The 24,815-nt window shown below is 42.5% G+C and overlaps 2 protein-coding genes across 2 annotated transcripts in view; both read left to right on the forward strand.

Annotated features, from left to right (window-relative positions):
- The first annotated feature begins 668 nt into the window (after positions 1 to 668).
- On the forward strand, positions 669 to 8,707 carry LOC134450977 (calponin-2-like). Its single transcript, XM_063201041.1, has 7 exons — positions 669 to 850; positions 2,237 to 2,358; positions 2,803 to 2,869; positions 4,833 to 4,970; positions 5,119 to 5,235; positions 6,286 to 6,432; positions 7,335 to 8,707. The coding sequence occupies exons 1-7, from the start codon at positions 788 to 790 to the stop codon at positions 7,590 to 7,592; spliced, it is 912 nt and encodes a 303-aa protein (XP_063057111.1). The 5' UTR covers positions 669 to 787; the 3' UTR covers positions 7,593 to 8,707.
- Positions 8,708 to 8,882: 175 nt separating this feature from the next.
- The window catches only part of abca7 (ATP-binding cassette, sub-family A (ABC1), member 7), a 78,802-nt gene continuing 62,869 nt past the window's right edge, over positions 8,883 to 24,815 (forward strand). The window contains exons 1-6 of the mRNA XM_063201040.1: positions 8,883 to 9,092; positions 11,077 to 11,194; positions 13,681 to 13,774; positions 14,869 to 15,010; positions 15,831 to 15,958; positions 18,132 to 18,253. Coding sequence (XP_063057110.1) covers positions 11,129 to 11,194; positions 13,681 to 13,774; positions 14,869 to 15,010; positions 15,831 to 15,958; positions 18,132 to 18,253 — 552 coding nt within the window. The 5' untranslated portion in view covers positions 8,883 to 9,092; positions 11,077 to 11,128. The remainder of the gene's footprint in view (positions 9,093 to 11,076; positions 11,195 to 13,680; positions 13,775 to 14,868; positions 15,011 to 15,830; positions 15,959 to 18,131; positions 18,254 to 24,815) is intronic.

A 24,815-nucleotide genomic window follows, 5' to 3' on the forward strand; every position in this document is an offset into this window, starting at 1 on the left:
TTTTCACTCTAGCTATAAATCTTTGAATGTGTTCACAAAGAGATCCATTTGATTTTTTTTTCTAAAATATTTTGTTCCGCATAATCTTTTTAATTTATACATATGAATAGTAGTCCCTTGCTTTAAATAACTGTGGCAGTCATTATTCTCGCGACCTGCCTCCTGCTTCCACAACCACAGGAATGCGTGACCTCATTCGCACGAGACGTGCATAGTTCTTTCTCTAGAATTACCGGTGCCTGTTTTACATAGTACTTGTCCACAGCCACTTAGTATCTCATTAATAAAGATTCACCTGTCAGAGTTTTTTCCATTCAGAACAAAAGGATAAAATTAATTCAGGATGTCCTCTCAGAAAAATGCTGTAAGTCCCACATTACCTGAACCAACCGACCCATCCCCTCAGGTCCTACCGCAGGATTTCTTGTTTTTCCCCTCTGGTAGGCCTACTCTATTATAGAATATGTGATGATCAGTCTTTGAAATTGCAACACAAGGATATAATATTAAACCATTTTTGGTGACTGAAATGGTAATAACTTGTTCAATGTAACTCTGGAGGAGCCCTTTCTCCCTTATAAGGAATATACCCATTATAAGGTCTTTCTAATGTCAATCACGTTCAGGATGAGGAGGAGCTTGCGCACCGCACAGCGCAGCGCCCATTATGAAAAAAGAGAGAGAAAAAACTTCACACCAACTTTTTTAGTAGGAAATTGTTCTCGCCATCTTCGCCGCGCGTTGCTTCTAGAGGTGCCATTCTACAGCTGGTTACGGACCCTTAGCGATGGCTGCGAATCAGTTTAACAAGGGACCAGCGTATGGACTTTCGGCAGAGGTCAAAAGCAAAGTAAGACATCAATTTGTTTTATTCTGTTACTTACCTCGATATTGTATGAACGTCAACAAGTGTTCGTAATTACCACATGTGTCTGGCATATGGGCAGCAACTACTTCATATCCAGTGCGCAACCTGTAGCGGTTAGTGGTGGGTGAAAAGGAAAGTTTAAGTTAAGATTTTAAGGTTGAGCATTTGGGCGTTGCCCAGTGCATTCCTTCTTAAAAATACGCCAGACATCCGGTGAAGTGTTTTGTTAATGACACGCTCAAGCGTGATTTTGGACTGATTGTGTTACTTAAAAACAACTTTTATAACCGCGTTCCTTAATAACACATTAAAGCGAATAGGCACAGGCTACATGTTGGAATGAATGATTCTGGGCACATCCGAATGGTTAACCATTACATAACCATATGCTACTGAATGACAGGTAGCTCGCATTTCAAAGAGCAGGAGTAACCCTGCCTTGACACAGTTATTCGAAGGTTTCAAATTAATTTCCATTGACCATTGATGAAAACCCATTTTCTTAAGATTTCTTAAAATTTGATTCCATTGATGAAAACCCATTTTTCAAACGAATGTCCATTAAATATGAACAGCACTCTTTCTTAAAAGTTTCATTACGCTCCTGTCTCTCTCTGACAAACACATGACTTTGGTTCAACCTCCCCTCTAAATGTTGGCTTATTGTAGTATAGCCTTGGCTCTATAGTGCAAACTACTTCCTAAACCAAAACGTGGCGCCTACCATCCTGTCTTTTATGATTCCGTCTCTCATGAATGCACACTGCGAAACTGCCAACCAACTGCCCCTAAGTACCACCAGTATTATGCCCTTATGCCTTTTATAGCCCAAGGTGTGGCCAGACATTTGTTTAGGTTTTGGGATGTCACACGCATGACTTTATATGATGTCTGATTATTTTACACCCCTGTGTTATCTTGCTTTTGAGGCTGGTGTGAACTTGTAGCGTGGGGGAGATGGCGAGCTATGACACATGCGTCATCTAAGGTTAATACGAGTGCCTTGCTGGTCAGGGGAGGGTGAGCAATAATGTGTGTTGTCTCTCAAAACAGGAGCTGTAGCCAAGCAAATTACTGCTGCCAAATAAGGACAAAACTATGTCTGGCTTCTGAGTTCACTTTTTTAGTATTAGGAAGTTGTGTTTATAAAGTCACATAGGCCTAGATATTCAATTTATGCATCAGTAATACCAGTTCTCTATGGTATTTACCATTCCGGCATGAGCGTGTCCATGAACTGGTAATATCCTATCATAAAAACCACACTCCTGAACCGAGGCCAGATGGCAATGGTATTGGTTAGCTGAAGTGCCTCTGCTGTATAAGACATGTCCTGATGCATTCCCTGTGTGTTTTCCCCTGTGTCAGATAGCCCAGAAGTATGACCCTCAGAAGGAGGAGGAGATCCGGATCTGGATAGAGGACATCACCGGCTGCAGCATAGGAGACGACTTCCAGAAGGGACTCAAGAACGGAGTCATTCTGTGCCAGTGGGTCTCATTCATTCATTCATTCATTCATTCATTCATTCATTCATTCATTCATTCATTCATTCATTCATTTGTTCATTCATCCATTTGTTCATTTGTTCATTCGTCCATTTGTTCATTCATTCATTCATCCACCTGACAGTTTGAAGAAGTCATGGTGGAATGTGTCTTTGATGTAGTCCTAGTCTTCTTGAATTTTCCCAGTCTTTATCTGAACTAGTCTCAATTCTTTGTCTTTGTCTGAAATAGTCCTGGTTGATTCATGTCAGTCTTTACTGGAGTAGACTTGGTTGCTTTCGTTTTGTTCCCGAAGTATTATCAACCTATTTAATTTCAAAGCCCAGACTCAGTAAAGCACATTTAGGCCATGACATCCACTATTACAGCTTTGCTATTATGTTGTAAATTCGATGGTTTTGTTGTTTTCTTTTTTTTCTGTTTTAGGCTGATAAATAAGCTGCAGCCAGGCTCAGTGAAGAAAATCAACAACTCCTCTTTAAACTGGCATCAGGTAAGCCACAGCTTAACCCCATTCAAATCCACTGCCACCACAACACTAACTCCGCTAAGCCTGGTGGGAATTTAATCTTCAAGATGCAGCATGCAAGTGACTGGTCCATGAGTCAGTTGGATAATGGGGAAAAAAACCTGGTAACACTGTAGAATAACTACCTATACACCGCTTTATAAACACTTTATAAATAATGAAATAATTATCAACAAAATGTTTACAAATGTTTATAAATGGGCAAGAAATACTATGTTAACACAGCAGACACAGCACAGTCGCATCGGTCCTGGAAGTTTCTTCTCCTAAGATCTGATGGCATGGAACCACATAAGACTCACATAGTAGAAGTTGATTCCCACTCCACTGTGTGTGCAGTTGTAGTTGTAGTCTTACTCATTTACATTTGTAAATGCTTTGTTAAATGTTAAATATTATTAAATGTTAATAAAGTGTTTGTAAAGCTTTTTTGGGAAGTTATTCTAAAGTGTTACTTAAAACATGAAGGAACTGAACTAAAATCATACTTTAACATTGCAAATCTAGTAGTTGTTTTGAAATTTAGATTACCTAATTACTATGGTCAGTGCATGCGGTGGTGTTGTTAGTCATTACACTGTTAAGTTGTAGTGAGTGTGCGTAGTGCGTTGTTGTTGTGTACACTGTTCAGTGGTCCTCTGGCTGCCACCCTGGCGGATATACTAAGAACATGGTTAATTGATATACCGGGCTTAGTTAACCAACAAGAAGTGGTAAACCTGCTAATAGATATACATATGCAGGCATCGTTGGGTTAAGAAACGAAGGACTCCAGTCTCTTCTATTAGATGATTTACCTCTGGCTCAAGGTTCACTTAACCTGGTTTACTACTGAACCAGCTTCTTAGTATTACCCCCAGGCCCACTGTAATGGAAAAGAAAGCTTAAACACTGAACCATGGGCTGAATCGAAACGGAAACAAATGAGCCGTTAGAAAGTGTTTTTTCCCCTATTTTCCCACTGTGTGGTCTTAATCAAGATTTGAAACTGACCGCCCCTCATTGCAGATAGGAAGCTATTTTTCAAGGTTCCCATGCAAGAACAACTGTGAACTGACTTGACTCTGGAGTTTACCAAAGGCATGGCATGAAGTCTGAAAATATTGCAGGGCTTGCTTGAGCAAATGTTGGTGTCATGGGCAGTAGCAGTTTTGAGCTGTTGTTTAGGAAACCTGTTTTCGTATGTACGTAGGCAGTGAAGTGGCCTAGCAGCTGCTGTTGAATGAACTTGCCGAGAGGCTACAAATTAGAAAGCATTGTGGCTACTGGGGCTGTGTCTATATGCACAACTGACAGTGGGTACACATTTCAGCTGCTGCCGCATGAACTGCAGGAAGATTATAGGGAAGCTTTTCTTTTCAGCCATTTCATGGGTTGGATGGCAAACATGGCCCTCCCGTCATTTGTGTAATTAGAAGTGTCCCAAAATACTGTAGCCGGCGATTGTTTTGTTGCTCTCCATATTGCTTTTCTAACAGTAATTTTTCGTTTTTTAAAACTTTACAAAAATCTACTTGGTGAGTAGCGTGTGTTTGTTTTTGTGCACTGCTTATAATGTCCATAATATCCACTTCACCACTGTGGCAATCTATGAAGAGGGCAATGTGGTGAGTTCGTCAAAGTATGTCAGTAAGGGGTCCCAAATTTTGAAGAACTTCTTTGTAAACCCTATGAGAGTGAACTTAATATTTTCAATTTTCAGAAACATCATGTCAGAAAGCCATGTTGAGGCTTTTGGTGGAGTTGTGGATTTCCATTCCATCAATAGACGTCTCTTTGCAATTAAAGTCATACAGTAGTGCTTTTCCAACAGTATTTTTTCTCTTTTAAAACTTTACTAAGCTACTAGGTGAATGGCGTGTGTTTGTTTTTTGTGCACTGCTCTCCCAAGCCCTAACAAGTGCTTAACTGAATCATTCCGTTCCAGCTGGAAAACCTGTCTAATTTCATCAAGGCCAGTACAGTGTACGGCCTGAAGCCACACGACATCTTCGAAGCCAACGACCTGTTTGAGAGTGGGAACATGACTCAAGTCCAGACATCGCTCCTGGCCCTCGCTGGCATGGTAACGCTATTGTTTATTAGAATCCAGACTCCAGTTCCAGTTCTAGAACAGAACTGCTGCTGACATGACTGTTCCTGATTTCTTGCCGTGAGCTATGTAGTATCATTGCGCAACAAACCCTTTTCATATGTGTGATGCTGCTTGACAGGCCAAGACAAAGGGAGTTCAGACGCGGGTGGAAATTGGCGTAAAATATGCCGATAAGCAGGAGAGGGCCTTCGACGAGGAGAAGATGAAGGCTGGCCAGTGTGTCATTGGTCTCCAGGTAGGGCAGCCAGAAACACAGACCAATGGAAAATAATGACAGTGTACTTACAGGGTAATCACAGTGTACTTGCACAGTAAGCGTGCTTACTGTCTGTGCTCACGAAAGTCATACTTAATCGTCTCTGCTCATGTCTGACATGTTTAGCTTTCTTGCTCTGTGTGTTGCTTCCTGTATATACTGTATCTCACTTGCTGCTTCCTTAAATGTCTGATTTGTTGCTGAAACCCATTTCATTGCCCTGTATGTATGCATGTGTAATGACAAATATCGATGGCTAATGTAATCTAATGTCGACGGTGTATTTACAATGAACACTGTAACGACTCTAAAGCTGATTGCAATCTAATGGTGTTTGCACACTTGGTCCCGTTCAGGCATTTAAGCAAACTCAGACCTGTGACTCTGCATTTTCTGCGCATATGTGAATGCTCCAAAGTGTACCCAGACCCCTCTGAAGTGAACCGTACTGAGACCTTTATTGATGTGGTTTCAGTACAGTTAACTTATGAGTCCTGACAAGTTACACTTGTGACTAGGTATAATCATTTAAGGAGAGCTCTACTGTAGAGCAGTGTGATCAAAAAGACGACTGACACACCATAAAAGCCTAACAGGACCAGAAAGAACAAACAGTTATTTTTGTAATACACTCACTCACAATATGAACAAAAACAGAACTGAGTTAATTTGCTGTTGGTTTACTTTTTTGGTCCACTTACTGTTGACTGAGTTTGGTTCACTTAAAGGGAACTAGGTGTGACAATACTAGTGCTGTAACAATATTGTATCGAACTGAGAAATTGTGATTCGATGAGTCATAATACTGTGTTGCGGTGCAAGAAGGCAGTATCGTGATACGCCCTTCCAAAGTTATGTTACCCTTCGGTCTAGTAAACAAAAGCGAAAAAATCAAATTAATTAATTTAAAAAGATACATAGTTGTATGTATTGAACCATAGGACAAAAATCGTGATACAAACCGAATCGTGATTTGAATGTATCGTTATAGGCCTAGACAATACCCTAATGTAATGTTTCTCATTTCAGATGGGCACCAACAAGTGTGCCAGCCAGGCTGGCATGAACGCCTATGGCACCAGGAGGCATCTGTACGACCCCAAGGCCAACGTCCTGCCCCCCATGGACAGCTCCACCATCGGCCTGCAGATGGGCACCAACAAGGGGGCCAGCCAGGTGCAGTATATAGAATAGAATCTAGAATATATTTTATTTCTCATTGTAACGAGTACAACGAAATTGAGTATTCCTTGTTGAAGCGAAAAATAATATACAGTATTGCTGCCATGCATGCATCTGCTCCATAGTGTTATAATTACTCTATAAAAATGGTTGTCCGAAACATACCGTTATGTCAAAAATAATTGTGAATACAATACAACATGTATTTATATTGCACTACTATTAAGTTAACTCAAAGCGCTTTCAAAATACACACATACACATTCCGACATTCACACACCAGCTCTGGAGGCTTCCGTACGGAGCCAATTGTCTGGGGTTCACGTGAGAAAGTGCACACACATGCACACACACAAAACTAGATGGCGTTTTGCATTTGATTTATTGATATCCCCATTGGCTGGCATGACTACCCCTGTATGACTTGTCTTCAGTGTGAGAATCATGACTTTTCGGTTGTACATCTCAGCATTACATTCTTTATTTTGAGTCACAGTATGTTCATTATATATGTTTAGTTTAACTGAACATTGGAGACTGGTCTTACTTTATTTTACTTAACTTCATTTCTCAGGACATTGCACATTAATGAACACATACAGTACAGATGTTGTCACTTCAATCAAAGCTTACCGTGGTCATTACACCCTGTGTCCATTCGGAATGCAGGGGCAGTAAAGGTGTCAGATTATATCTGATTAAAGTGTACATGTAAAGGTGTCAGATTATAGCACAGTGGCTAATTTCCATCTGGTGTCCAAAATAGGGTTAGGGTTAGGGTTAGACAGGTCAAACGCAAATTCAAACTTCTGTTCTAACCCTATTACATAGATTTTAGGCAATAAAGTACACTTGACTTGAATTGAATTGAATTGTCTTCATCACTCTCCCTGCAGGCTGGCATGACCGCGCCTGGCACCAGGAGGGCCATCTACGACCAGAAGCTGGGCACGGACAAGTGCGACAACACCACCATGTCCCTGCAGATGGGCTACAACCAGGGAGCCAACCAGAGCGGGCAGAACTTCGGTCTCGGCCGGCAGATCTACGACGCCAAGTACTGTCCCAAGGGAGAGCTGCAGGAAGGGGAGGAGTACCCCATGGACGACAATGGCTATGACCAGGAGCAGGACCAGGGCTATGTGGGCCACTGAGGACAGCTTTTATGGGAAAAACAAACAAACAAACCTGCACAACAGTACTGCAGTTTTTAAGTAGATTTTTAGTGTTTCATGCCCAAAACACTGCATGATGTGTTATTATTGTAGCATTTTGCCGTATGCAGTTTTTTGTGTCCGAAACACTGCATTCGCCGCAGTGTAAAAGCTGTAGAAGTACAACACACTTTCTTTGGTCAAAATGGGGAAACACACCACAGGTGGTTCCTCCCATCCAGTTTTGAAAGTAAAAGTCCTGCCACGTGTTAGATGGACGAAATCTCCTGTATTGACAGCATAGGCAGAAGAACTACATGGCATGAGTTTTACTTTCTATTTTTTACTGTTGTCCATCTCTGAATTATACATCAAGGAAGATAAATGAGAACATAGGAAGAGAGCTCTTTATTGTTGTTATTTTTTTTCTCTCTCTCTCTACCCATGTACATCTAATGGCTTCCTTGAGGCTGTGATTTGTGATAGAAACTTTGAACAAATTGTAGAGTATTTTTTGTGTATTGTTGTCTCTCCAGTTTCGTTAGCATTCCAGACTTCAGTAGGCCTATTCCATGCTGCTGTCTTACTGCCAAAAGCATTCCTTTCCTGTGCTCTCTTGTTTGAACGGACCGCATCACAGAAGTGTTACCATACCTTTTTTTAATGTTTCAACACATTTGATGCATCCCTTGCATCAAAAGAAAGATTACTTTCCTGTTTTTAAATGTTCAACTTTTGTGGCACACTGCTGGACTGTACGTATTAATGTTCCTGTTCTTACTTCCCCTTTGTGGCATGTCTTTTATCATCTCAAGATTCAGCCCCACATAGAGCCAATAGGCGCATGTTCCACCCTTTCATATTCTTGACTAGTGTACCTTCTTTTCCAGGTACAGGAAATTAACCGTGAACACACTCGAAAAGCTCAAAATGGAAATCTGTTTGGGAAAAGAATACTTTGCACATTCCGCATGTGTATGTAGTTGACATGTGTCAGCAGGTGTTAACTTCATTCCTCTATTAACATTCCAGAAAACATTTTTTGTCAAAAAGGATGTTCCATATTTTTTTGATTTTGTATATTTTTTAATTAATAAACTTAACCTATAAACTTCTTTTGTGTCTTGATTCTACTTAACTTCAGCCCTTCATCTTATGTAAGGTTTTGTCAGAATACCCAATATTGGCTGGTTTAATGACCTTGTTAATGAGAGCTGCCTCCTAATCTCTGAGCCAGCACAGAAATAGACTTGTGTCTCAGAGTGGCAGCCAATAGGACTTCGAGCCGGTACGCGTAGAGCCTGCCCTAATCCTTCCTCGACCAATCAACGAGAAGAAATGGGCGGAAATACAGTAGTCTCTAATACCAGCAGCAAATGTTACAAAGTAAATATCTTGAATGTATGGAGGACTACATGGCGACTGTATTTGCATAGTTTAAAGAGGCGGTACATAGATATATTACTACTTAACTTAAACTTTGTGGATGCTGACCATACGGTAAGATATGTCGGACTGTGAGAAATAGTTGCCAGCATTTAGCAAGACCGGTTTGTACGTCTTTCAAGGCTTGTTATGGGACTGCGCTTGATGCTGTGTAATAGCCGGGTTATATAGCATCGATGCACGCCTGGAACAGGTGACATAAGACAGAAGAACAAAAATATTCAGTTGCCTGAGTCATGTGTAGGCTATTTGCTGCGACATTGCGGTGGGGACATGTGTTTTATTATGGTCGTGGTCTCGGCTGGTTTATGTGTAGTAGAATGCGCCAACAGAGATATAACATTACGCAAAAGGGGAAGTAGATGGCTACAAATGTAACCATGACGTAGCTCTTTTCATGTCGTCTTGCTCATGACGTTGTTTTTCACGCGTATTTTTAATTGTTGATGTGTCCCCCAGCTAATATTGGCCCGTTTTGCTCTAATTTGGCAACAACCCATTGGGGCTCCTTCAGAAAATACGCCGCTGCTTGCCCTCTCCTCAGTGAAATGCCCCGTTTCAGCTGGTGATGTTGTCTAATTCAGAGCCTAGGAAGTAGTGTGCTAAAACAATGGACAGCCTGGGCATCACTGGAACCTTCAAAACCCCTACTTAGGGGTCATTATCCAAATGACCTTTAGATGTAGGCTATTGCAACGTGTTGACAGTGAGTGGCATGTCATTGTTAGGGACTAATGTAATGCAACCTAGTAAAAACCATGACATTGTGTTCTTCCTAAATGTTTTGCATACATGGCTGCCAATCAGGAAATGCAGAGAAAGGTTTGAGGTTTGGACTGTCCAAAAGGATGGCAAGAGGTGTGCAGGTCTGTGCAGCAGGTGCACTAGATGACCCCGAACTCGCAGGCCCCCACTACTATGCTCTTTCTCTCTCGTGTCTTTCACTCTATCTGTCTGTCTGTCTGTCTGTCTGTCTGTCTCTCTCTTCTCTCTCTCTCTCTCTCTCTCTCTCTCTCTCTCTCTCTCTCTCTCTCTCTCTCTCTCTCTCTCTCACAGTATCTATCTATCTATCTATCTATCTATCTATCTATCTATCTATCTATCTATCTATCTATCTATCTATCTATCTATCTATCTATCTATCTATCTATCTATCTATCTATCTTCCTCTCTCTCTCTCTCTCACACACACACACACACACACACACACACACACACACACACACACACACACACACACACACACACACACACACACACACACACACACACACACAGTCAACAGATGGTATTCAACTAAGTTAGTTAATACCTTTCAAATAACTAACATTTCCCAACAGCAACCAATGTTACATGGTGCCCATTTATTTATTTTTTTGCCATTGCTCACTGTGCTACAGAAGGTGAATGAGTCAAGTTTGATTTACGTGGATGGCACTTAAGCCAATAAAGAGGAGAAGGATTTAGAAATCAACTTGTGACTGGGACCGGGGACCCCTGGGGTAATCCCCTGCCGTCATGCACGGAGTGGATCCAGATCCTCCACACGCACCAACATTGCTGTTGTCCTCAGTTGTGTAACGTAGACATGGTCTTTGGCAGAGGGGATTGCACTTGCTGCATTATTTTGAGACCATTCACAGGTATAGAAAAAGTCAACATTTATGTTAACCTGTTAAGACACAGCTTTATAAATGTGGTGTTACCAGAATTGCAATGGCCATGTCGTAGTGCATTACTAAAGGCCCTGTGCACTACTGTCATAGTACTATTGTACTTAACTTTTCAGTGACTGACGATTACAGCGTGCCACTGGTGGTACAGAGTGCATTAAGGGGCTACTAGAATTATGTGCATGTTGTAAGTTATTACTTCATGGCAATGAAAGAATGTGTCACAACAACTGCGTATGTGGATGATGATGGTACTGTTATGGGTTCTGTGAGTCTACAGTATGTGGATGACTGAATGGTTATTTGAGAGGAGAGGTGAAAGTTGCTAATGAAACCTATACCTCCTCCTCTTTCATGTCATATAGGCCCCTGAGCTCCCCTGTCTAAGTATGGACCAGTAGCCGCCCTCGCTGTACAATGGGGCTGTTCACTCAGCTAGGGCTTCTACTGTGGAAGAACATCACCTATCGACGGAGAAATAAGGTAATTCTCATTACACACAGCCAGGTATTTTTAACTTGCTAATGAACAAATTGATTAGGCGTGATGAGCGGCTGAGTTTTATACCTCCTGTTTTACTCCAATTTCATTGTGACCGAAATCGTATTCTTACATAAAATAGGCCTGTTACTGTAAACCCATTACCACGTAGTGTAATAAATAACTAAGTGTAATAGTAGTGTAATCTCTTGAGCCCATAGTAGTGTAAACGGTATTGAAAAGAGAGAGGTAGAAAAGCAGCCAAGTCTACCATGTTTACCTTTGCTGAACTTCCACTTTTGCTAAGTCGAGACAAGAGGTAAGGACACTACCCCAGGAGCTTTTAATTGGGTCATTGAAACCACATTTCCATTGGTAGATCTCAGTGAAAGTAGTTACTGCAGCATCCATTTCCTTAGCCTACTCAATCTCTGTATTTTGCATTTCAAAGAAGGGTTCAAATGAGGTCCATTCAAATCTTATGTAGATGATGTAGTAATTTTCAACAGTTTCAGCTGTTGGCCACCTCGTGCCGGCGGTTCCCAAACTTTTCCCCCCGCACACCCCATTGTACATTTCAATGTGGTTCGTGCACCCCCTAAGCAAATATTTTGGTGTGCTTATGGCCACGTTAGTATGGCTTCACTGCGCTATGAGACACCATCTTATTACCGCACATTATTCTGCCACAGTTTCATTACAATGGAACTTGTTACATGACATGTCTAGGAGTTATACATTACACTTCAGATGGACCCTTCCCGCATACATTTCACCATACGGTACAAACTACTTAATTTTAAAGTCTCCACGTATCATAAGGTCTTTGATTAATGCTGTATAAAAACACACATACCTGCCATTGCTGTATTCAGCTCATGCTCCCCTTTGTGGCAGGCTGCACAGCTCCATGGGGTGCATACACCCCAGTTTGGGAAATCCTGCATTACTGTAAACAAATCATTACAGCTATCCACGACAACTCCTGTACAAGTTGCAGTGGCTATACGTATAACCCATGTGTTCTAGATTCAAGAGGTAGCCTCTAGAATGTGCAGAGTTCTGCCCATTGAGATTCTTTGACATAACATTATGACAACATAACAACATTGCTATAACATTGGGGTGCTGCTGTGGTACATTCCTTGAGATTGTCATTGGGTGCACTGCACTAAAACAGCCATATCAAACACAGTATACATACTACAGTTGGGGGACCCGGTTTGAAATTGGCCAGGGTTATATAACAGTACATGCTCTCTCCCGTGGATGTATCGCGCCTTTGGACTTGGTGCCAGGTGGGTGCGTATATTCCAATAGTTAAACTGTAAGCTAGCAAGGGGATCTCGCATACCTCTTTTCACTTCACTCGGGTAGCACTTTTTTGTCTTCTAAAATGCAATAAAAGTAAAGTATTAGATCGGCATAAAGGTGTGCAAGTTCCCCTTGCTTGCTTCTTGGTTATATAACACAACTTTGTGTTTTGGAAATCCAACTTGATTACCCATTTTATTGCACTTTCCCAAGGTCGAGGCCATTATTTTGCCTATTCCCGACCATTATACAATGAGATATTAGGCGATTAGGCTAGACACTTTTTAAAAATAATTCTTTGGGGGCTTTTTGGCCTTTTATTATGACAGCACAGTATGAGAGGAGACAGGAAACGATTATGAGAGAGAGATGGGATAGGGTTGGGAAATGACTCGAACCGGGGTCCCCGTGGGCATGCAAGCCCAAATGTGCCACAACGCCCCCTGGCTAGACATATATTTAATAAAAATGGACCACCACAAACGCATTTCCACCTTGATCAACATCAAATACAGTACATCTTTAATTTGTTTTGCTGATTTGGCCCCACTTGTCCCAGAAACAAGAGGACCGAAAGGCCCAGTTGGGCACCTTCCAATTTTCCCTTAAAGACATTCGTTTCAATGACGCTTCTTGGTCATAAGCTGGTGAACCTGAACAGAAGCCAGCCACTGATTTCAAGACTCGTCTAAGCGTTTTAATCGGACCTCTACACGGCTCTACACGGATGCTGAAAAAGCATGACAAAAAAAAAAAAAGTTTGCGTTGACGACGAGTTGTCAACGCAAGTTGGGCACCTTCCAGTTTTCCTGTAATGGCATCCATTTCAATGACGCTTCTTGGTCATAAGCTGGTGAACCTGGACAGGAGCCAGCCACTGATTTGAAGCCTCTGAGCGTTTTAATCTGACCTCTACATGACTCTATACGGATGCTGAACAAGCATGACAAACAAAAAAAGCAATTGGGACTCTACACATCCTCCCTTAGCTTGCAGGTGTATCACAGTGGGACAAACATTGCTTAAAAGCTGGACTCCGAAGACGGTGTAGCAACACCGAAACTGTAATCGCGTGTTTGCGCATAATAAAAATTTGCTCCAGCCTCTGCTTTTAAACAAAAACGAGTTGTCTGCTCTGTTCTACTCTGCTCTACTCTGCTCTTCTCTCCCCTCAGATTCAGCTGTTGATTGAGATACTATGGCCGCTCTTCCTCTTCCTCATCCTCATCGCTGTGCGGCGCTCACACCCCCCATATAAACAGAGCCAATGTGAGTACACCTGTCTGTCTGTCTGTTTGTCTGCACGTTTGTCTGCGCTCTGACTCCCAGCCCCCTACAGAGGCATGAGAACACTGGTCTCTGTGTCTATGTGTCTGTCTCTGTCTTGATCCTCTCCCAGGGAGAGGGAGAGGTGGGAGAGGTCAGGTTAGGGTGTTGTCCTGCTGTTGCCTTTGATATGACTGGGCATTGTGTAAGCTCATAAGCCAGGTGAGAGTAATGCTCTGGTTGAGTGTTTAAAAGCTTGTTTGTTTACTTGTGGCTAAGTGAGTATGTACTGTATGTATACACTGTTAATGGTAAGGGCTGTTGTGGTCAACCACCTTCATTTCCCCCTGGGATCAATACATGATACTCTACAGTACTCTGCTCTACTCTATGTGAATGGTAGACTACCTAGCAAATTCCTCTTGGTGGTGGGAACTACCCTAGTATAATGCTATAACTATCAGGACATAGGAACAAAGAACTTTAACTCAAGCCACGAGCTTCAAACATGGGGTGCATTTCTCGAAAGCGTAGTTGTTAGCAGTTAGCTAACTTAGGTAGTTGCCAATAGGAAATTGCATTGCAACCAACAAAGTAGCTAACGTACTTTGTATTTAGCAACTACGTTTTTGAGAAATTCAAACATGTTCAGTTGTTCAATTCAATGCAATGCAAGAAGCCAAAGAAACACAATCTAAATATGATTATTGCTACATTGTAGAATATAATATACAAACATAATTTGTTCCTCTTCACACTCTTGCAACTGTAGCATCTTACAGCAGATGGGGTCGCCGGCGGGCCTATTCACTATTTGCTGAAAATACTCATCTACATCATAACAACATTGCTATGACAGTGCCGAGAGCCTTAAGTAACAGATTAAGACATAGACATTACAATTTTGGTGACAGGAAGGTTAACATAGGTGCTGCGCTAAGGGGTTAACCAAAGATTTTCTCAGTTCTTCCCAATAGACAATCTCTGCTTTTACCCTTCGTACTTGATTGAGCAGCTAGGTGTTGGTTGGCAATGGTATGGGAGGCTGCTGAGCGGTTGCCAAGGTGACTATCTGCTGCTGTTGGCTCTCCCCACAGGTCACTTCCCAAACAAAGCCCTCCCCTCGGCAGGAACTCTGGCCTGGGTGCAGGGCATCGTCTGCAACATCAACAACCCCTGCTTCCATCAACCCACACCGGGGGAGACACCCGGACAAGTGGGCAACTTTAACAACTCCATGTGGGTACTACTCATAGGCTGAAGACCTAAAGTATACTGTGTATTTATTTTGTATTTACTGTAATCCATGTTAGTTGTTTAGTATCTGCTGGGTGCTGAATAACCAGCAAAGTTGGTCTGCTAAAAGTAGTAGTTGCTTTTGGAAAAAAAGGATGGGAGACAGGAACTCAAACTTACCTATATAAAGAAATATGCAAGCAACAGCACACTTATAAAATATACTTATAGCAATATTGCCACATGGATGACTGGTATCAATGGCTATGTTATGAGGGCAGTCATGGGTGAGCGGTTAGGGCGTCAGACTTGCATCCCAGAGGTTGCCGGTTCGACTCCCGACCCGCCAGGTTGGTGGGGGGAGTAATCAACCAGTGCTCTCCCCCATCCTCCTCCATGACTGAGGTATCCTGAGCATGGTACCGTCCCACCGCACTGCTCCCCATGGGGCGCCACTGAGGGCTGCCCCCTTGCACGGGTGAGGCATAAATGCAATTTCGTTGTGTGCAGTGTGCAGTGTTCACTTGTGTGCTGTGGAGTGCTGTGTCACAATGACAATGGGAGTTGGAGTTTCCCAATGGGCTTTCACTTTACATGATGATTTTAATTCCAAATTAATCATTCAGAATCAAATAGTTCCATCGAATTTACTTTGCACTTTCATTTAATTCCGAATTGTAAAGTGTTTACATGATGTTTTCAAAGTGAAAACCAGTTTTATTTGGAATTAAATTGAGTGAATTTGGAATGAAATATCCCATGTAACCGAGGCCACTTGATACAGGACAGACTGTTTGACAGACAGTCTTTTCTTGTTTTGCAGACTGTCCCGTATGCTGGTGGAGGTTCAGACGGCGTTGGCCCAAAGCCGTAATGAGTCGGCCCTCTCCAGCTTCCAGGCACTCCGAGAAGTGGCGCAGAGAATAGGAGAGAGGCCCGAGACATGGCCAAGTACGTAATACAGACCACACACACGCACACACCAAATACATACACACACACACACACACACACACACACACACACACACACACACACACACACGCACGTCGCACACGCGCACGCACACACACACACACACACACACACACACACACACACACACACACACACACACACACACACACACACACACACCAAAGACAAGGCAAGAGAGGATCAAAATATGGCCAATTACGTACCATAGACTACACAAACACACAGACAGACACATACTAACACAAACACACCAAACACACTCCCAGAGGCTAAAACAGTAGCCCGAAACCTGGCCAAGTATGTAACATGGTCTAAATGCACACACACGAACACACACACACACACACACACACACACACACACACACACACACACACACACACACACACACACACACACACACAAACACACACTGAAAAACACTCCCAGAGTCTGGAAGAACAGCCGGAGACCTGGCCAAGTACGTACGGTCGCCGCTTTATCTCCCAGTGCGCACCGGCATACTAATCAGATCACATAATGTGAGTTCCAGGACAGAATGGAACCACCTCAGTCTGCACACACACACACATTCACATACAGTACGTGCAAAACACACACAGACACACAGACACACACTTATGCAAGCACACACACACATATCCACAAACGTGCTAAACAAACACACACACACACACACACACACACACACACACACACACACACACACTCACACACACACATGCTCTCACACACACACACACATTCACAGATGCACAAAACAGACACACACACACACACACACACACACACACACACACACACACGCATTAACATATGCACAAAACAGACACACACACACATACACACACACGCACACACACGTTCACATATGTGCAAAACAGTCACACAAACACATACACACACTTATGCAAGCGCTCACACACCAAACCTACATTCACTTAAGCAGATACCAAAGACCAGACACACACGCACTCACGCGCGTGCGCGCACACACACACACACACACACACACACACACACACACACACACACACACACACACACACACACACACACACACACACACACACACACACACACACTCACAAACACACAGAAGGTCTTGACATGGTGACGTCTTGCCACAATCAGATGCATAATAAGTACTTTTCCAAGCCCTTTGTGTTGAAGTCCCCTGGTGGCATTCTGTATAGTAAAGTGAAGTTGAAGTGGAGCCCCTAAGACAGCGATGTCAATTTGTACGCACAACCAGTGATCTCCACCCCCTCCACACACACACAGACACAGATACGCACACGCACACACACACACACGCACACACACACGCACATGCGCGCGCGCACGCACACACACTCTGCCTCAGGAGGTTGTGTAATCCTCTTTGTTGACAGGTCCAATCTGGAGCAGGTTGCAAACTGGAGTAGCAAAAAAGTGAAGTCTGTTATCTGATTCTGCTTTTCAACACACAGGAGGCCTTTTGGTTGGTCAAATAACACAGGCTAATGAGGCAAACACATTTAGGAAAGCCCCAAACCTTCAATGTAATGTCTTTGTAGTCATGGACACTTAAGAAAATAATCTGGGTACTTTGTTGAGAATAAAAGATTTGTATTTTTCTGACCAACCACCCCTTGTGTGCATTACAGACTACAGGTTTTAATCAATGCTTTGAGTAAGTCTGCCTTCCAGATAGTGTTTTTTGCCCAGGATGAGTTGTGCAACAAGTTTTGCAACTATTAACTCCAACTACTAGTATTTAACCTGTGAAGATGGTGTATTCTGCCGGAAACTGAAAATAAGTGACGTTTCGGGCAGCATAATCTTCATCAGACCATGCTGCCTGAAATGCAACTATATTAAAATATGAGAAACGGGAGTTTATTTTCAGTGACTTTCTTAGTCATGCACCCAATCTTTTTTGAGACGGATGTGCATGTTTTTTCTTTGTTATTAAACGTGTCTATCACTGTTACCTGTCCTGTCTTGCACTTTATGTCAGTCTGTAAAATGTCAGTCCTGTATATGTCTATGTCCTGGCATGGTATAGAGAGAAAACATAATTTCCTTGTATGACTTGTGCATATGAAGAAGTGACAATAAAAGCTGACTTGACTTGACTTGACTTGTTTTGCCTATCTTTCAGATTTGCCTGTGGGGGAGTACCTGCGAGCCAATGAGACGTTTTCCAGCTTCCTCCTGACCAATGGCAGCATGCCACGTAATGACATCGATGCCCTGCTGAGGGCCAGACTCAACTTCCAGGTGGTAAGTGTCCTCCGCGTTCTCTCCGTGTCATTTCCTGTGTCCTCCCCTGAGGCCCGGGATTACCCCACTATTGACATGCACGCAGACGCCCATGGAGACCATGATAAACTAGAATGGGCACTCGGTAGAGCGCAAACCTTCGCCTACGCCACTTATTTTTTTCTGGCCATCTTCAGAGTGTGGGGCATAACATTCTCCAAATTTTAGTATTAGTTTCATTTAAATCGGACCGGAATATCGTAATATTACATTTTTGGCCCAGTCTTGACCTCTTATTCAATTCAGCATGCACACGTTGTTCTGGCATATAGTGCTTGGCAAAGAAAAACGTTTTTGACCTTTTCGTGACCTTGACCTTGACCTTTGACCCAATCACTCCCAAAAAGTAATCGATTGTTCCTTGGGTCATGACCAATCATCCCAGTAAATTTCATAAAAATTGGCTCAATTTACGTTTTTGACCTTTTCGTGACCTTGACCTTTGACCTTTGACCCAATCACTCCAAAAAAGTAATCGATTGTTCCGTGGGTCATGACCAATCATCCCACTAAATGTCATAAAAATCGGCTCAATTTACGTTTTTGACCTTTTCGTGACCTTGACCTTGACCTTTGACCCAATCACTCCCAAAAAGTAATCAATTGTTCCTTGGGTCATGACCAATCATCCCACTAAATTTCATAAAAAATCGGCTCAATTTCCGTTTTTGACTTTTTCGTGACCTTGACCTTTGACCCAATCACTCCCAAAAAGTAATCGAGTGTTCCTTGGGTCATGACCAATCATCCCACTAAATTTCATAAAAATCGGCTCAATTTACGTTTTTGACCTTTTCGTGACCTTGACCTTTGACCTTTGACCCAATCACTCCCAAAAAGTAATCAATTGTTCCTTGGGTCATGACCAATCATCCCACTAAATTTCATAAAAATCGGCTCAATTTACGTTTTTGACCTTTTCGTGACCTTGACCTTTGACCTTTGACCCAATCACTCCCAAAAACTAATCGATTGTCCCTTGGGTCATGACCAATCATCCCACTAAATTTCATAAAAATCGGCTCAGTTCTGTCTGAGTTATACGAAGTACAAACAAACATTTTGACCTTGACCTTTGACCTTTGACCCAATCACTCCCAAAAACTAATCGATTGTTCCTTGGGTCATGACCAATCATCCCACAAAATTTCATAAAAATCGGCTCAGTTTTGACTGAGTTATACGAAGTACAAACAAACAAACAGACATATTCACAAATAAATAAACTAGAATGGGCACTCGGTAGAGCGCAAACCTTCGCCTACGCCAATTCTTTTTTTTCTGGCCATCTTCAGAGTGTGGGGCATAACATTCTCCAAATTTTGGTGTTAGCTTCATTGAAATCGGACCGGCATATCGTAATATTACATTTTTGGCCCAGTCTTGACCTCTTATTCAATTCAGCATGCACACGTTGTTCTGGTACTTGGCAAAGAAAAACGTTTTTGACCTTTTTGTGACCTTGACCTTGACATTTGACCCAATCACTCCCAAAAAGTAATGGATTGTTCCTTGGGTCATGACCAATCATCCCACTAAATTTCATAAAAATCGGCTCAATTTACGTTGTTGACCTTTTCGTGACCTTGACCTTTGACCCAATCACTCCCAAAAAGTAATCGATTGTTCCTTGGGTCATGACCAATCATCCCACCAAATTTCATAAAAATCGGCTCAATTTACGTTTTTGACCTTTTCGTGACCTTGACCTTGACCTTTGACCTTTGACCCAATCACTCCCCAAAAGTAATCGATTGTTCCTTGGGTCATGACCCACTAAATTTCATAAAAATCGGCTCAATTTACGTTTTTGACCTTTTTGTGACCTTGACCTTTGACCTTTGACCCAATCACTCCCAAAAACTAATCGATTGTTCCTTGGGTCATGACCAATCATCCCACTAAATGTCATAAAAATCGTCTCAGTTCTGTCTGAGTTATACGAAGTACAAACAAACATTTTGACCTTGACCTTTGACCTTTGACCCAATCACTCCCAAAAAACTAATCGATTGTTCCTTGGGTCATGACCAATCATCCCACCAAATTTCATAAAAATCGGCTCAGTTCTGTCTGAGTTATACGAAGTACAAACAAACAAACAAACATATTCACAAATAAATAAATAAATAAATAAATAAATAAATAAATACACGGCGGTCAAAACATAACCTTCGCCGACTTTGTCTTGGCGAAGGTAATAAATACACGGCGGGCAAAACATAACCTTCTGGCGAAGGTAATGACTTCAGAGGAAAGATACCGCACACTCTTGTCTAATGCTGAATGTATTTAAACAAGCAACGTTTCGGCTAGTGTGGCCTTTCTCAAGTGTTTAAAACACACTGACCGAAACGTTGTTTGCTTCAATAAATTTAGCATTGGACAAGAGTGTGCAGTATCTTCCCTTTGAAGTGAACAAGTACCCGTGCTGCCTACGCCTTGAAATCTCTGGTGTGCATTGGCTTCCTCCTCCAAAAATAGACCATGATGATGAATCATGGCTCTATACGTTTGACTCTTTAACCTCCTGAGTAGTCTTTCTGAAACAAAGCCAGAGGCCAGTGTGGTTAGTGTTTGTTTTGCGCCTTAAATCTACAGACATGTTTCACCTAGCCTCACAATAGTAAAAGGCACACTCACAGGCTGATACATGCAGCACTTCTGTTGAAAGGGGAAAAAAGCTCACTTAAGGACAAGAAAACTACTTAAGTTGTTTTCCACGGCCACGTTCAGATTTACTAAAACAGACTAGACGTGGAAAACTGCGGATCTCCACGCGAATTTCAGGGCTGCTGTGGAAGTTGCCGTAAGCGTGGAAGTTGCCGTAACTGGTGCATTTCGTCTTTTTGGCGGCACACAGAGGCATGCAGCGCAACTACATGTGCTGTACGCGGTCGGAAATATTGCAAAAATGCAGCCAGTTACACGTGGATTTGAATGTTGAGGGAGCTGGTCAAAATGAAGCGGACTCATGAAACTATCCTGGAATTACAACGAATTTGGATGCCCATCAGCAGTATTATTTCAAGTAGGCCTATTTGGCAGCTATTAAACATTGAATATTTTCTGGACATCTGCGATGTGCCTTCTCGCATTTGTTGGGAACGTCCTCACCGTAGTGTTTGTCTTTCTCTTTTAATAAGGCTACTGTAAAATCAGTCCATCAATTAACAGGTGAATTTCTAACTGAATATTGGCTGCAGGTTATTCATAGCCTACATGTGGCGTATGTGTGCATGCATCATCTTTCATATTTATACCCAACCTAAACGTTTATTTCTCGGCATCCTTGGCGACTGCCTCCCTCGCAATGTGTTTTGATGTAATGCCTTGTAATATCAATTGGAGGGAAACCTGCATTGTTCTGCAGTATAACATGACAGTTTTTTCTGCAGTCCTCACACTGATTTTATACACGCCAAAGTAATTATATCCCCGAAATGCGGAGCGTCGGGGATGTAATAGTTTTGCGTGCGCCGCCGCGTCCGCCGCGTCCGCCGCCGCCGCCGCGTAAGGTCTTTCGTGTTAACGCGATAACTTTTGAACGGATGTTTGGATTTGTCCCAGATTTGGTGTGTGAATGCTCTAGGGCAGGTTCATGAACTGATTCGAGTTTGGAGGTCAACACTTTCAAGATGGCTGAATTCAAGATGGCCGAATTTTTGTTTGGTCCATAACTTCTGACCGGGTGGATGGATTTGTCCCAGATTTGGTGTGTGAATGCTCTAGGGTAGGTTCATGAACTGATTCGAGTTTGGAGGTCAACACTTTCAAGATGGCTGGATTCAAGATGGCCGAATTTTGGTTTGGTCCATAACTTCTGACCGGGTCATGGATTTGTCCCAGATTTGGTGTGTGAATGCTCTAGGGTAGGTTCATGAACTAATTATATCCCCGAAACGCGGAGCGTCGGGGATGTAATGGTTTTGCGTGCGCCGCCGCCGCGTCCGCGTCCGCCGCCGCCGCCGCGTCCGCCGCCGCCGCGTAAGGTCTTTCGTGTTAACGCGATAACTTTTGAACGGATGTTTGGATTTGTCCCAGATTTTTTGGGTGAATGCTCTAGGGCAGGTTCATGAACTGATTTGAGTTTGGAGGTCAATACTTTCAAGATGGCTGAATTCAAGATGGCCGAATTTTTGTTTGGCCCATAACTTCTGACCGGGTGGATGGATTTGTCCCAGATTTGGTGTGTGAATGCTCTAGGGTAGGTTCATGAACTGATTCGAGTTTGGAGGTCAACACTTTCAAGATGGCTGAATTCAAGATGGCCGAATTTTTGTTTGGTCCATAACTTCTGACCGGGTGGATGGATTTGTCCCAGATTTGGTGTGTGAATGCTCTAGGGTAGGTTCATGAACTGATTTGAGTTTGGAGGTCAACACTTTCAAGATGGCTGAATTCAAGATGGCCGAATTTTTGTTTGGCCCATAACTACTGACCGGGTGGATGGATTTGTCTCAGATTTTGTGTGTGAATGCTCTAGGGAAGGTTCATGAACTGATTAGAGTTTGGAAGACAACACTTTCAAAATGGCGGAATTTTCATTTGGCCCATAACTTCTGACTGGGTGGATTGATTTGCCCGGTAACACCTTATTTTAATGGTTCACCATTTCAGTGAATCTACCATATTAGGTACAGTGTAATAACCAATGTAACAATATTTAATACCATGTAATACTAGTGTAATACCAGTGTAACAATATGCAGTATCAGGTACAGTGTAATAACGAGTGTAACAGTATGCAATACCATGTAATATAGTGTAATACCAGTGTAACAATATGCAATACCATGTAATACCACTTACGCACAAACACATGATGTAAGTAAAAAATAACATTGTATTAAATATTGTTACACTGTACCTAATGTGGTATATCCACTGAACCATTAAAACAGTATTACCATTTGCCCCATTTTTTGCTTCATTTTCACAATAGTCGTTTGGTTTTAAGCCTATGCACGTCATGTCACGGATTAGAGTTTGGAAGACAACACTTTCAAAATGGCGGAATTTTCATTTGGCCCATAACTTCTGACTGGGTGGATTGATTTGCCCGGTAACACCTTATTTTAATGGTTCACCATTTCAGTGAATCTACCATATTAGGTACAGTGTAATAACCAATGTAACAATATTTAATACCATGTAATACTAGTGTAATACCAGTGTAACAATATGCAATATCAGGTACAGTGTAATAACGAGTGTAATAGTATGCAATACCATGTAATATAGTGTAATACCAGTGTAACAATATGCAATACCATGTAATACCACTTACGCACAAACACATGATGTAAGTAAAAAAAATGGCGGTGTTACACTGGTATCACATTGTATTAAATATTGTTACACTGGTTATTACACTGTACCAAATGTGGTATATCCACTGAACCATTAAAACAGTATTAAGTTACCATTTGCCCCATTTTTTGCTTCATTTTCACAATAGTCGTTTGGCTTTAAGCCTATGCACGTCATGTCACGTCTGTATGTATCATATACGTTTACGAAATGGTGGACGGGAGTGGTAGGAATGATGGAGGACTGGAAGCGTCGCGTTTCGGGGATATACCTTAAGCAGTCGAAGGCGACTGCACAGGCAGTCTAGTTTTGTTAGGCTATTGCGCGCAGCCTTTTTCCTTTTAATTTGCCTACCTCCGAAACAGCGCCTTCATCTCGCATCATGAAATGTATTTCCCGTGTTCCCCCTCCCACGTTCCCTTTCCCATTCTCTGTACCAATGAATGCACAGGAATGGGTCTGTTCATACTAATTAGAATATTCATATAGAATATTTAAGGGAGGAGGCAAGGCGGAGACTTGGGCCCGCGTGTGCTCGTGCATGTGCGCAAGATTTCACGGCAAAACCTGGTTACGCACTTATTGATACATCAGGTTTTTTTGTCCGTAAGTAACTTTCAAGATTTTCGCGTCCGCACTTTCCTGGTAGGGAATCCACGCACTTCTTTGAACATGAGGCCCCTGCACTTGGAAAGAAGGGACAGATGGTGATGAATCATGCCTCAGTCTCTGACTGGTGGTCTGGCTAAATAGGTAAAAGGTGCCTGACTGATGGTCTGGCTAAATAGGTCAAAGGTGCCTGACTGATGCTCTGGCTAAATAGGTAAAAGGTGCCTGACTGATGGTCTGGCTAAATAGGTAAAAGGTGCCTGCTGCCTTCCCCTTAGATGTTCCACTTTGCTGAATATAGCAACATTCTCTGGGGTGCTGTCTCTCTCTCTCTTGTTTCTGCCATGCTTCCTCTCTACCTCCACTTCTCCCTGGGGTGTGTAAGGCGAGTGGGGATGCCCTTGCATCTCTCATATACAGTATCACCTGGTTGTGTTATGTCAGGACAGGACAGGGGATACTCCCAGGCATTGTCAGAGAGATGCAGACTCCATATGCACGTGTGAGTGTATGCTGTGTGTGTGTTGTGAGCGAATGTGTCAGAGAAAGAATGTAAATTCATGTATTCATGTCAGTTGTGTGTGTGTGTGTGTGTGTGTGT

Source organism: Engraulis encrasicolus, chromosome 6, assembly GCF_034702125.1.
Source record: "Engraulis encrasicolus isolate BLACKSEA-1 chromosome 6, IST_EnEncr_1.0, whole genome shotgun sequence".
In the NCBI taxonomy this organism is placed as follows: domain Eukaryota; kingdom Metazoa; phylum Chordata; class Actinopteri; order Clupeiformes; family Engraulidae; genus Engraulis; species Engraulis encrasicolus.

What these genes read in the sequence shown, in the direction of transcription:
- LOC134450977 (XM_063201041.1), top strand. Translation starts at nt 788, where the DNA reads ATGGCTGCGAATCAGTTTAACAAGGGACCAGCGTATGGACTTTCGGCA. An exon ending in AACGGAGTCATTCTGTGCCA is followed by an intron (nt 2,359 to 2,802) that starts GTGGGTCTCATT and finishes TTTCTGTTTTAG; the next exon opens with GCTGATAAATAAGCTGCAGC. An exon ending in CCAACAAGGGGGCCAGCCAG is followed by an intron (nt 6,433 to 7,334) that starts GTGCAGTATATA and finishes CTCTCCCTGCAG; the next exon opens with GCTGGCATGACCGCGCCTGG.